This window comes from Barbus barbus (assembly GCF_936440315.1).
Source record: "Barbus barbus genome assembly, chromosome: 10".
NCBI lineage: Eukaryota > Metazoa > Chordata > Actinopteri > Cypriniformes > Cyprinidae > Barbus > Barbus barbus.
In genome coordinates this window covers 18,999,713-19,012,057 of record NC_136738.1, presented here as the reverse complement: position 1 = coordinate 19,012,057, position 12,345 = coordinate 18,999,713, and the positions used below count along the sequence as shown (strand labels likewise).

Below are 12,345 nucleotides of genomic sequence, written 5' to 3'. Positions count from 1 at the left end.
AATGCTTGAAAAGCTGTCTGGTAGTGAATTAATTTATAATGATGTTCAAAACAATCAGTTAACGGATATCAGATGATTACATCCTTTCGTAATTTAGCAATTAACATGCTTACATATCTGTGATTGGTTTAAGGTAATCATGTGACATTAACTCATTGGGGGTCTGAGGGTGTTGGGGCCCTTCTTAAGTTTTCACTTGCCCTTACATTGGTGCTTTTTTTCAGTTGTTTATAAACATATTAATGGCTAAAGTCTTATTTCACTCTGTTGAGCACAAACTGTGCTAGAATAATATGCAATCAACATGTACGTACATGCTTGCATTTTTGAGAAAATTATGTTTATGCATGGTTAATAAAAAATATATATTAAGTCACTGAAGTAAGGCCAGAAAACTCATACAAAACATATACTCACAAGACTTTTGAGTATTGGATGTTATAGACTAGAAAGTTTGCTATAAAAAGATGTGAAAACCATTCTGCTTACTTATTCACATAAAATAATATAGTAATTTAACTTTAAGACTTTTTGTTGTGGAAAGGCCATATGTGAGGGAGGCCATAAATACTTATGTGCTTCACACCTGGGCATATAAAGATCCAACCTCCTAATGGGCCTCTCAAGGTGGAAATGAGAAAGAATGTTAGGAGATTTAAAAAACATGTTTTATTTGTAATTTAAGTAAATAGTGAACATCAAAACATAAATAATGAGTGTCAGAGGCTTATTGTTGAGCACATTGCTGCACATCCTTGTGCCATTTTTGGAAAGAGTTCCTCTGAAACTGATGAACATCATGTCTGTCATGTGTCCTGTCTTTCACCATGCACTGCTTTAAAGCACACAGAACTAGTAATGCAGCCACATTCCTATAAGAAAAAGTAAATGATTGTTAGCATATATTGTGCAGAGTACAATACCAGTAGCACACATACATAACCCATAGGCAAATAATAAAAATACTAACATGGCTACTTAAAATAATAATCACCAACCACTATAGTATTAGTAAAACTGTGCTCAGTCTGCCCCAAAACCAGGGTCACTGCCCATTTACTATAGTGAAATCTCCTAAGGAAAAAATGAAACGACTGATCATTAGAGATAATGAGCCGAGGCTGGAGAGAATGCACCTGTCTTTACTTTCATGCTTATTATAAAATGAAACTGAACAAAATGTTTTCAGTTTGTCGATGCGTTCACGTTAAACTGTTTCTGATAACGGACTTCTGGGGGAGAAAGGGCTTAACGTGATATTATTCACTTTATACGCTGAATAAGAGCTCGTTCTTTTGACAGCAGAAAGTATTTATCATAAGTAAAATTTGACAGAAATGTGGTTTTCCCCGGTCGTTGTTAAGTTACACCACGTTAAGCTGTTTCCTTATAATAGACTTCTATGGGGGAGAAAGCGCTTAACGTGAAATTATTCACTTTATCTGTGGAATAAGGGCTCGTTCTTTTGACAGTAGTTAGTGTTTATTACAAGTAAGGTTTGACAGAAATTTGGGTTTCCCTGGTCGATGTTTAAGTACTACATTAAGCGTTTTAGAATGTCCCCTAACTTCGCTATTAATCGTCTGACACTGGTGGCTAACTAAGCTGACAAAATAATGTTAAAAATAGACCAACAAAACGTCCAGAAACAACTGTTCATTCCTACCTGTGAAAAATAATACCCCGAGATCTGTTTTTATTAATGTGTGACGGTCTGTAGAGCCCCAAACTGCCGACGAGTCAGGAATGTTTTCTTCTGTCTGTTCTTCTTCTTCTTATTGGTTTTATGGCGGATTGCAATCATGATTTATCAAGTGCGTACCGCCAACTGTACCGGAGTATGCAGCATGGATTAGCCTATATCTCAATGATTCAATAATAAAAAATATATATATATATATATATATAAAATATCAAAATAAAAAATATTTTATAATAATTTCAATTTTACCCCTCTACTATCTAAATCCTATAATATAATAGTATCCTTCATCAAATCCTGTAATATAATAGTATCCTTCAGATATTCCACAACAGTATCCTGTGCATCTTTTACCCCTTCTCCTGTTGTTCCCAAAACACCCTCAAGGTTCCATTTTCTTCCTGTCTGATTTATCTTTTGCTTTAATCTAATCCTCTCTTCTCTATACTTCCTACAACGCACCATGTTCTACATTTTCTGTGATTTTACATTCCATACATTCATCTGATTTACTTTTAACTAACAAAAACAATGTTTTATTTAACCCTTTATGGTCAAACCTCAGCCTGGTTAAAACTGTCTCCTCCCTTCTATTCTTTCCATTCACACCCTGTGTATTAATAAATTTCTGTATACTATAATATTTTCTTCCACTATTATCCATGTCCCACCTGTCCTGCTATTTCTTCATCATTTCTTTTTTAATTATTGCCTTAGCTTCTCATTTACCAAAGGGAATATTTATTATTTCACTCACCCTAGTTGATTTCTTTGCTATGTTGTCTGCTTTCTCATTCCCTTTTATATATACATGAGCAGGTTTTCTAGTGGCCCAGATAAAAATGGACACTTCCGTCTTGACGTTGCGTCAGCGTTGACTGACAATGTTCTTAGCCAATTACAGTGAAGAAGAGCTCCAATGAGGCGTGACCAAGTCCACAAACACAGCCAATCACAGCGTAGCAGGCGCAAGCAACGGGTCCAGACTCCAGAAGTGAGGTGTCTATTTCTGCCGTAGATGGTATCGAGCCAAGCAGAAAGTTAAAAACTGGTAACATATGATTACAAAATTGTGATTATAATGAATGGAACAGCATATTCAAACTTTGACAATCAAGAACACGTTCTCAAACTAGGCGAAACTTTTGAGAAACAACCTAAAAGTGCATTCCACACTGTACGATGTAAGTGGCATCTTTTACATTATTATCTCTGTATTAGCATATTTATATAAACACATAAAAAATTAATTATATTTAGAAAAAAGGGACCTGTTTTTAAACTGATACTGAAACCATAAATGTTTTCAAACAATGTGCACAGGCATATGAGAAGGCAGCTATGTGCTTTTACACCTTGCTTGCTAACTCAGCTTTTTAATGTTATCTGGGAATAATAAAAAAGCATCTGTCTTTGTGCTTATAATGGAATCCTACCTAAACGAACACCATTTTCTGTCCTCTGAAAAGCTGTGGTTTAAAATGAATTCTTGGAGAACATTTAATTCATAAGAAATTATTGACTTTCCATTACAATAGGAAACCCGCGCCCTCTGTAGGTTCTGCATTGGCACTACACTACTTCTGATGTCAGCAATGGCACACATGGTTATTATGAAATATGTATGTTTTCTTCCCGGTCATAGATGATTTCAAACCAGCCTCCATTGACACTACATGTGAGGGGGAGCTGGAAGTGGGCAAAGGAGAGCAAGTTACAGTCACACTACCGAACTTAGAGGTAGGTTCAGTAACCTTATTTCCACACAAAAAAATCTTGTATGTACCATAACATGGATGTTTAAGCTTAAACTTCTTTCTCATCAATCTTTGCAGGGATCCACGACACCTGTTACCGTATTTAAGGGTTCCAAAAGGCCTTATATGAAAGAATGTGTTCTCATCGTTAACCATGACACAGGAGAGTATCGTCTGGAGAAACTCAGCAGCAACATTGCAGTCAAGAAGACCAGGTATAATGCTTTTGTGTTCCAAGTCATATGGATTTATCATTTATTTCATTATGTACTCCTTTAATGCATTTAAGTAAACAAATTGTCATATTTCCATTTCCTTACAGGGCTGAGGGAAGCAGTAAGATACAGTCACGGCTGGAGCAACAAACCAGCAGGCTTAGTCAGCAGATGAAGACCGGCAGTGGAAACAAAGCTTCATCCAGCACCAAGAGCTCTCCTCCCAAGGAGAAAATGTCTCCATCATCTCCCATGGATGATATTGAGCGAGGTAGTATGTCTTGACAGTATCTGGAATCACTGAAATCAGGGTTTTAATCAGTTCAGTCAGTATAATCAGCAGGACACCAGCTTGATTAGAGAGCCATAATCCAAAAACATGTATGGAAATGATAAAATAGACAAAAGTACATTACTGTTCAAAAGTTTAGGGACAGTATAATAAATGAATACTTTTATTTTACAGTATAATAAATGAATGCTTTTATTCAAGAACACATTAAATTGATCAAAAATGACTTTAAAAAAAATGCTGTCTTTCAAACTTTTTATTCATAAAAGAATCATGAAAAATATGACTCTACAAAAATATTAAGCAGCACAACTATTTTTAAACAATTTTTATTTTTTATAAATGAGCACCAAATCGGCATATTAGAATGATTTCTGAAGGATCATGTGACACTGAAACTACAGTAATGTCTGCTGATAATTCAGCTTTGCCATCCCAGCAATAAATTGCATTAAGTTATATATATATATTTTTTATTACACTTTATTTTAAGGTGTCCTTGTGTTATCAGTGTAACAGTGTAATTGTATATTTAAGTATTGAGTATTATTAATTGACTACATGTTCTTACTATATGGTTAGGTTTAGGATTAAGGTTTGCCTTAAGGTTACTTGCATGAAATTATGCATAGTTTATTGTTATTATAATAGTAAGTACATGTAAGGTGTAACAAGGACACTGTAAAATAAAGTGTTACCAATTTTTTTAATAATTTAAGTTATTTAAAATTGTTATAATAATAGTACTGTTTTTACTATATTGATCAAATAAATGTAGCCTTTGTGAGCAGAAGAGACTTTTTTTTAAAACATTTAAATCTTACTGACCCAAACCCCTTGAATAGTAAGCATGTGTACTGGAATTTTTAGGCATTCCTTCTTGTTTTTATGTGTTTGTGTAGAGCTGATGGCCGAGGCACGTGTCATGGATCAGATGAGCAGTGGAGACAGCTCCTCAGGTTCCCACAGTTCCTCCTCCTCCAGTAGCGGGGGCAGCTCCAGCAGCAGTGAGTCAGATGTTGAGGATCGCCCCCCACATAATGTGGCCCCAGCTCCCTCTCAGAGCACCTCTGCCCTCAGCACATCTCAAAGCCGTGTGGAGGAAAGCAGCGGGCATTTCATGAACACACTTAGTGAGTTCCAGGGCTTCTGAGTGATTTTGGATGCTCTATCATTCTGTTTTGTGTGTTTAATATTCTAATGTTTCGATTTTATTTCAGAAAATGATCTCCAGTTGAGTGAGTCTGGGAGTGAAAGTGACTAACCGTAAAGACGTGTGGGACACCTGATGCAGAAAGAGGATCAAGTGTCCAGGAAGTACATTCACAGGTTAAAACTTTGTGATACCTGAATCCAAATCCCTGTCAACTTCTCAGTTATTCATTTTTTTCTTTCCCCCATTTTCTTAGTAATACTTGCATCAGCACAAGCTGTGCCAATGAACACATAGCTGGGGGGGGGGGGGGGTTTGCTGTATTAGTAAATTAAGAAAACGTATTTATTTTGTTGAGAATGCTACTGCATAGATGTTACTTTTATAGGAATGTCTTATAATTGCTTCCTCAGAGGTTATAGAATTATATTTGTTTGTGAAATAGCTGTTTAGAAAGATCACCGTGGTCTTCTTTTCTTCTCTATATTTTTTGAGGCTTACTATACTCAAGCACAAGTGATTTAGCAGCATTTTATAAGGAGTCTTAAGGAGTACCATATTTACTCCGATATTTACACATTACCCGACCTGCAATACTTGAATTTGTCTTTCGCTGATTCAGAGACATTTGTTCATAACAAACTGTGCCTTGTATATAAGGTTTATTTTGACTATCCATCCCATTCTCTTACATTGAAGTACACTCATTTTTTTCCCCCCTAAAATATGATCTCCATTTAGAGGTAGTCTCTGTGTTGTAACTCTGTGTTGTGTATGTCTTACTGTACGCCTCTGGAAGGCCCAAAAGCAACACTCTTAACGCTTAAAGGATGTCCTTAGCCAACCCTTCTTGAGCACTAATTACAAAATATGATGTGCCATTATTATAGCAGGGTTGACTGATGTGGTTAAATGTAGTTCTGTGGCAGGTTTGATCATTAAAATTGTGTGTAGACTAATAAAGATTTGTTTTGTGATGTTTATTTGTTGATCATTTTATTGTCTCAGTATAGCAGAACATAACAGCATCTGGGCTGCAAAGTATGTTAACTGAGCTTCAAGTTATTTTGAGGAATTGTGAGATTGGAATCATTGCTCTAATTATATTGAGGGTTTCAACATAAATCTTTTTGAACATTATCTTTATAAGACGCGCATCTTATCTGTGTAGACTCAAGAGACTATTTGACAAGCGTTGGATTGTTTCTGAAGTGAAGATGTTGAAATAGTCTTCGTACTATGGCCCCGAGTAAATGTGTATGCAATTTATTTTTTTAATTTGTGTGTGTGTTTACTTACCTGTAACAGTATCTCTATTGTGCAATACATGGAGACATGAAGTTAATTTTTAACACCATTACAAAAAGTTGTCTTGGAAAAATGCCTAAAAATGTCACCGTTATTAGTGTGCCATATGACCATGGGTACTTGATATCATTTGTTATTGTCATCAAAATATATGTCATTCTTTTCTTTTCCAAAACACTGTGTTTATATAGATGTTTATAAAAAACTGGTAAAATCTTTCCACATTTCACTTGCAATGAGACATTTGTTCATTCATGTGTTGAATTTTTAGATCATTTAACTTATTTTAAAAGGTCTTTCTGTAGCAACACCAAAAATGGCCAATGCCTTAAACACATGAAAAAAAATAATAATAATAAATAACAGAGTAAAATATAGCTGCAAGCAGCAATGACGGGGCCAAGCACATCAGCTAAGCATAGCACGGAGCATCAGAAAAACTGCAGAAATGAATAACTGAAGCCATTTTATGATTAATTTAGTCAAAACGGCTGAAAAATCATATATAAACCCCTAGTAATATGATTTATTGGCTTATAACGTTTGACCAATAGGTGGCGCTGTTTTCAAGTCAATATAATGTGTTCTGTGTGAGTTAACAATGGCACACACAAAGATTGGTGTCAATCATTATTCCATCACCACTTTCTGATCACAAATACATCTCTATATTTATTCATTTTTCAGATACTCTTTATCAGCATAGAACTACTTCCTATTGGAAACTAAATATTTCATTGCTTAATTATAAAGAAGTAAAGGAAAAAATAGACTTTATAATTTGCAGTTATTGGAAAAAAGCTAATAAAGAAAATAATTTTGGTAGTAATTGGGAGTTAGCAAAATATGAAATTGGTAAATTTTTACGAACATTTAGCAGTAAATTGGCGAAAAAGAAAAAAAATGATGAGAGTATTATAATATATAAAATTTCAGGTCTTTTATCTAAGTCTATGTTGTCTGATACTGAAAAAGTTGAACTTGCCCATTATCAACATATATTAGATGAGTTTTACAAACAAAAAGCTGAGGGAGCATTTGTTAGATCGCGGAAAAGATGGATGGAAGAAGGTGAGCAGAATTCTTATTTTTTTAGATTAGAAAAGCAACAAATAAAAAAAAATCTGATTGGAAAGCTTATGATTGATGATAGTCTCTGTGAGGACCAGAAAATCATTGCCAATTTTTGTGCCAAATTTTATAATGATTTATATACATCTAAATTTAATAAACAACATGCTTTTGATTTTTTTGAATCTTTATCTTGTATAAATAAATTGAGTAATGCTGATCAAAATTTTTGTGAGGCTCCCATTACTTTAAAAGAAGTTGAAGAAGCAATTAAATTATTAAAAGTAAATAAATCTCCTGGCACAGACGGTCTCACATCAGAGTTCTATCATATGTTCAGTAAAAATATAGCTCCCTTCTTGCTCAGAGTTTATATGGAAAGTATAAATAAATCTTTTCTTCCTCCTACTTTATGCCAAGGTTTGATTACCTTAATTCCCAAGCCAAATAAAAATACTACTTTATTAGATAATTGGCGTCCAATAACGTTGTTAAACAATGATTATAAAATAATTGCTTTAATATTAGCCAAAAGATTAAAAGGGATATTACATTCTATCATTGATGAAACACAATCTGGCTTTATGCAGGATAGACATATCTAATAATATAAGATTAATATTAGACATTTTGGATTATTCTGATATAATTAATGATGATGGTTACATCTTTTTTTTGGACTATTATAAAGCCTTTGATACTTTAGAGCATGGTTTTTTATTTCAAGCCCTTAAAGAAATCGGTTTTGGTGCTAATTTCTGTAAAATGGTTAAAATGTTATATAAAAATGCAAATAGCTCAATCAAGTTAAGCAGTGGTACTTCTCCAAGGTTTTTTTTAAACTGTGGAGTTAGGCAGGGATGCCCTGTGTCTCCTTATTTGTTTTTAATTGCAGTGCAATTTCTTAATTTGTATGTTAAAAGGAGTAACATAAAAGGTATTACAATTGGAAATGTAGAATTAATTATCAGTCAACTAGCTGATGACACTGCATTGTTTTTAAAGGACTCCTCTCAAGTCTCGGTAGCTTTAAATATTCTCCAAGCATTTACCAAAGCTTCTGGTCTAAATCTTAATGTAGATAAATGCGAATTATTGCCCATTAAAAATTGTTGTGTTCCCTCAATCTGTGGCGTAACTGTTAAAAACACAGTAACATACCTTGGCATAAATATAACGAAGAATAAAAACAGATGTGCTACAAATTTTAATCCAGTCATTGCAAAGACAAAGAAAAAATTGAATGGCTGGCTTCAAAGAGATTTATCTCTTAAAGGAAGAATTTAGCTCACTAAAGCTGAGGGGCTATCGCATCTCTCTTATGCAGCCCAATCTCTCTATGTAGATAAGCCATCGTGTAAACTGATTGATAGAACTTTAACAGACTTTGTCTGGAAAAACAAATGCCATTATATGAAAAAGTCTGTTATACTAAATTCCTATAATAAAGGTGGCCTAAATTTTATTGATTTCAATTCTTTAAATTATGCCTTTAAAATAAATTGGCTTAATAAGTATTTGAAAAATCAACATTCAATCTGGTATATTTTTCCACAGCAAGCATTTTCATTCGTTGGACGTATTAAATTTCTATTGATGTGCAATTATAACATATCAAAAATACCTGTTAAGCTTTCAAATTTCCATCAACAGGTACTTTTGGCCTGGGTGTTAATTTATAAACACAATTTTACCCCCCATACATTTTTATTTGGAATAATCAAAATATTTTATATAAAAATAGATCTTTGTTTTTTAATCAGTGGTTTAATAATGGTTTGCTTTTAGTAAGTCAGTTATTTAACAGCAGAGGTTTATTAATGACTTATATAGAATTTATTTCAGGATATAACATACCAGTTAGTCCAAAGGAATTTGCCATTGTTATGGGAGCAATAACATCAGGAATTTGTACGCTCTTCAAAAATAGCAATCACTCCGCAATTAAAAAAGCTTCTTCTCCTGATCCAATAGATACCACTATAGGTAAAATATGTTTTTCTACTAAAAAAGATAGAAATTATAAAATTAGATCTCTTTTTATTGAAAATGTTACTACTTTGTCGCCTGTAATTTCTTACTGGAATAGTTTATTTAGAAATTTGAATTGGAAAAAAATATGGTCTCTACAACAGAAATACTTCCTCACTAATAAAGTAAAAGAAGTTTCTTTCAAATTAATTAATACATTTTATCCTGTTAAACATTTTATGGAGAAGTATAAGGCTAACATTGATACTAAATGTTCATTTTGTGAATTTCATTCTGAAACTGTTTTTCATTTATTCTGGACTTGTCATTATACTGTACAACTCTGGAAACATGTTGGTTCATTTATTAATGAGAATATCCAGCAAAATGTATCCATTACTTTCAAAGGAATTATGTTTGGGCATTATGAGTCTGATTCTACTAAAAGCAATGCTTGTTTTGTTATAAATTTAATTTTTTTTCTTTGTAAATTTTACATTCACAAATGTAAATTTGCCAACAACAAACCGCATTTTATTGTTTTTTTGAAAGAATTTAAAAATTACCTAAATACCATTTCATTGTCAGAAAATAAGAAAGCAAGAAGAACTACTTCATTCTGCAATGACTTTAATTTGTATACTGTAATTGATATTTAAATGTCTTACCCTCAACTTCTTATGGTTTTGTCTTTCTTTTTTCCTCCTTTCCTACTTTTCTCTTATAATCTGTAGTACTTGATTTCAGTAATGTATATTCATGATACTTTGTATATTGTGTACAATCATTATTTGAATGTCAACTCTGTGTTTTTGTATTGCATTAATAAAAAAAATTATTTTTTTTTTTTAAAAAAGTGTCACTTTGGCATCATGTTTCAAATTCGTTGTTGTGGTATGTGAAAACGGTTTTGTCTATCAACACGAAATCCATAACCTTTTGTCAGCATGGTCTGAAGATGATATGATTCGATTTTGGTGAAAATCGGACCAACGGTCTAGGATGAGTTTGAAAAAGTAGGTTTTCAAGAGAAATCAAAATGGCGGCCAGGAAGTTCGACTTATTATGACATGATTGACGTGTGTTGTCAGCATGACCCAAGGAATAATTTGAGACCATTTTCATTACAATAGGCTAATGCAATCAAAAGTTATTAGCATTTTTGTAAATTTCATTATTAATAATTAATGAATGGCTTATTACTCTTGACCAATAGGTGGCGCTGATACCAAACTGACGTGGCGTGGTCAGTGTGAGGTCACGTCACATACAAATTTTGGTGTGAATATGTCAAAGTTTCGTTGAGATACAGCCTTAGATGCAGTTTGGAATCTAACCAGCAAATTCGTTGACGCGCTAAACGAAAACTGTTTCGTATATCGACACAAAATCCATAATTATTTGTCAGCATGGTCTGAAGATGATCCGAGTCAAATTTGGTGAAAATCGGACTAACGGTGTAGGAGGAGTTCGAAAAAGTAGGTTTTCAACATGACTCACAATGGCGGACAGGAAGTTCATCCAAATATAGCAAAATTGGTATCGATGCTCTCGGCATGAACCAAGGAATCTATCAATATGAGTTTTATTACAATAGGCTATTGTAAGCAAAAGTTATTAGCATTTTTAGAAATTTCATTATATCTGCCTCCAAACTTATTGAGTCCCATCAGGGCATGGTGTTGAAGATGCATACCGAGTTTCGTAACGATATGTCAATGCGTTCGTAAAATAGAGCATTTTAAGACAAAATTCAACATGGCCGACGCCCAAAATGGCTCACATGGGAAACCATTTTTATGATTTTTGGCCAAATCATTCACAAGTTATAAGAAAAAACATGCATTTTTCATATATCCTGCCCACTAGGTGGCACAGTGCCGAAACTCTGCAGGAGGTCTCAGGTCATATAGTTTTTATAAGACACACCGAGTTTCTTGTCAATAAGCCAAACCCTTGCGGAGATATAGTCTCATCCATTTTTGCGTGCTTTTCGACGAATTCGTTAGTGTGGTATTCGAGAATGTTTGGACGAATCGACTTGAATTCCATAACTTTTTGCCTCCATGGTCTGTAGATGATCTGAGCCAATTTTGGTGAGAATTGGACAAACCGTCTAGGACGAGTTCGACAAAGTAGGTTTTACGAACAATTGAAGATAGCGAAAAAACTAAACCTTACGATTTTTGAATTTTGGACTTGATTCGATCGGCTTGAGCCAACGATTAAGAGGAAAAAAGAATTTTCATTTTGTGGCTTACGGTTCAAAGGTTATTAGCATTTCAAAAGTGAATTTGTGGACAAGTGGTGGCGCTAGAGAGTTTGAGTTAGAGACTCCAAATTTGCTGTGGTTACTATTGACACTATCAGCTATCAGTGTGCCAAATTTTACAACTTTCCCGCAATCGCCTATATGGGCTGCCATTCATTTGCGGCGGAAGAAGAAGAAGAAGCAGAATAATAACGCTAACGGTTTCAATAGGTGCCTTCGCACCCTTCGGTGCTTGGCCCCTAAATATCTAGTTTGACCATGGTGAATTCAACAGATGAAATGAAAAGCAGTTTGAAAACATCCAGAGTTCTCGCGACCCATTTTGTGACTTGTAACATTCAGTGAATAGAAACACTTTTGTTAAATTTGTTCTGTGAAAAGCGCAAAAGGACGCATTAAATTGATCAAAAGTGATAGTGAAGTTTTATATACTATTGTTGCACAATCTATTCCTATTTCAAATAAATATTTGAACATTCTGTTCCAAATCTGCATATTAGAACGATCTCTGAAGGATCATGACGTGACACTGAAGACGTCAAAAAAATGCATTAGAGACTTTTTACAAATATATTCAAGTCTTTACTGAATATTTTACTCGCTT

At 33.9% G+C, this 12,345-nt stretch overlaps 1 protein-coding gene across 1 annotated transcript; it reads left to right on the top strand.

Annotated features, from left to right (window-relative positions):
* Positions 1-2,536: 2,536 nt before the first annotated feature.
* LOC306875703 (ELL-associated factor 2-like) lies at positions 2,537-6,102 on the top strand. Its single transcript, XM_079426405.1, has 6 exons — positions 2,537-2,886; positions 3,348-3,442; positions 3,538-3,674; positions 3,782-3,945; positions 4,869-5,099; positions 5,187-6,102. The coding sequence occupies exons 1-6, from the start codon at positions 2,784-2,786 to the stop codon at positions 5,228-5,230; spliced, it is 774 nt and encodes a 257-aa protein (XP_079282531.1). The 5' UTR covers positions 2,537-2,783; the 3' UTR covers positions 5,231-6,102.
* Positions 6,103-12,345: the final 6,243 nt, after the last annotated feature.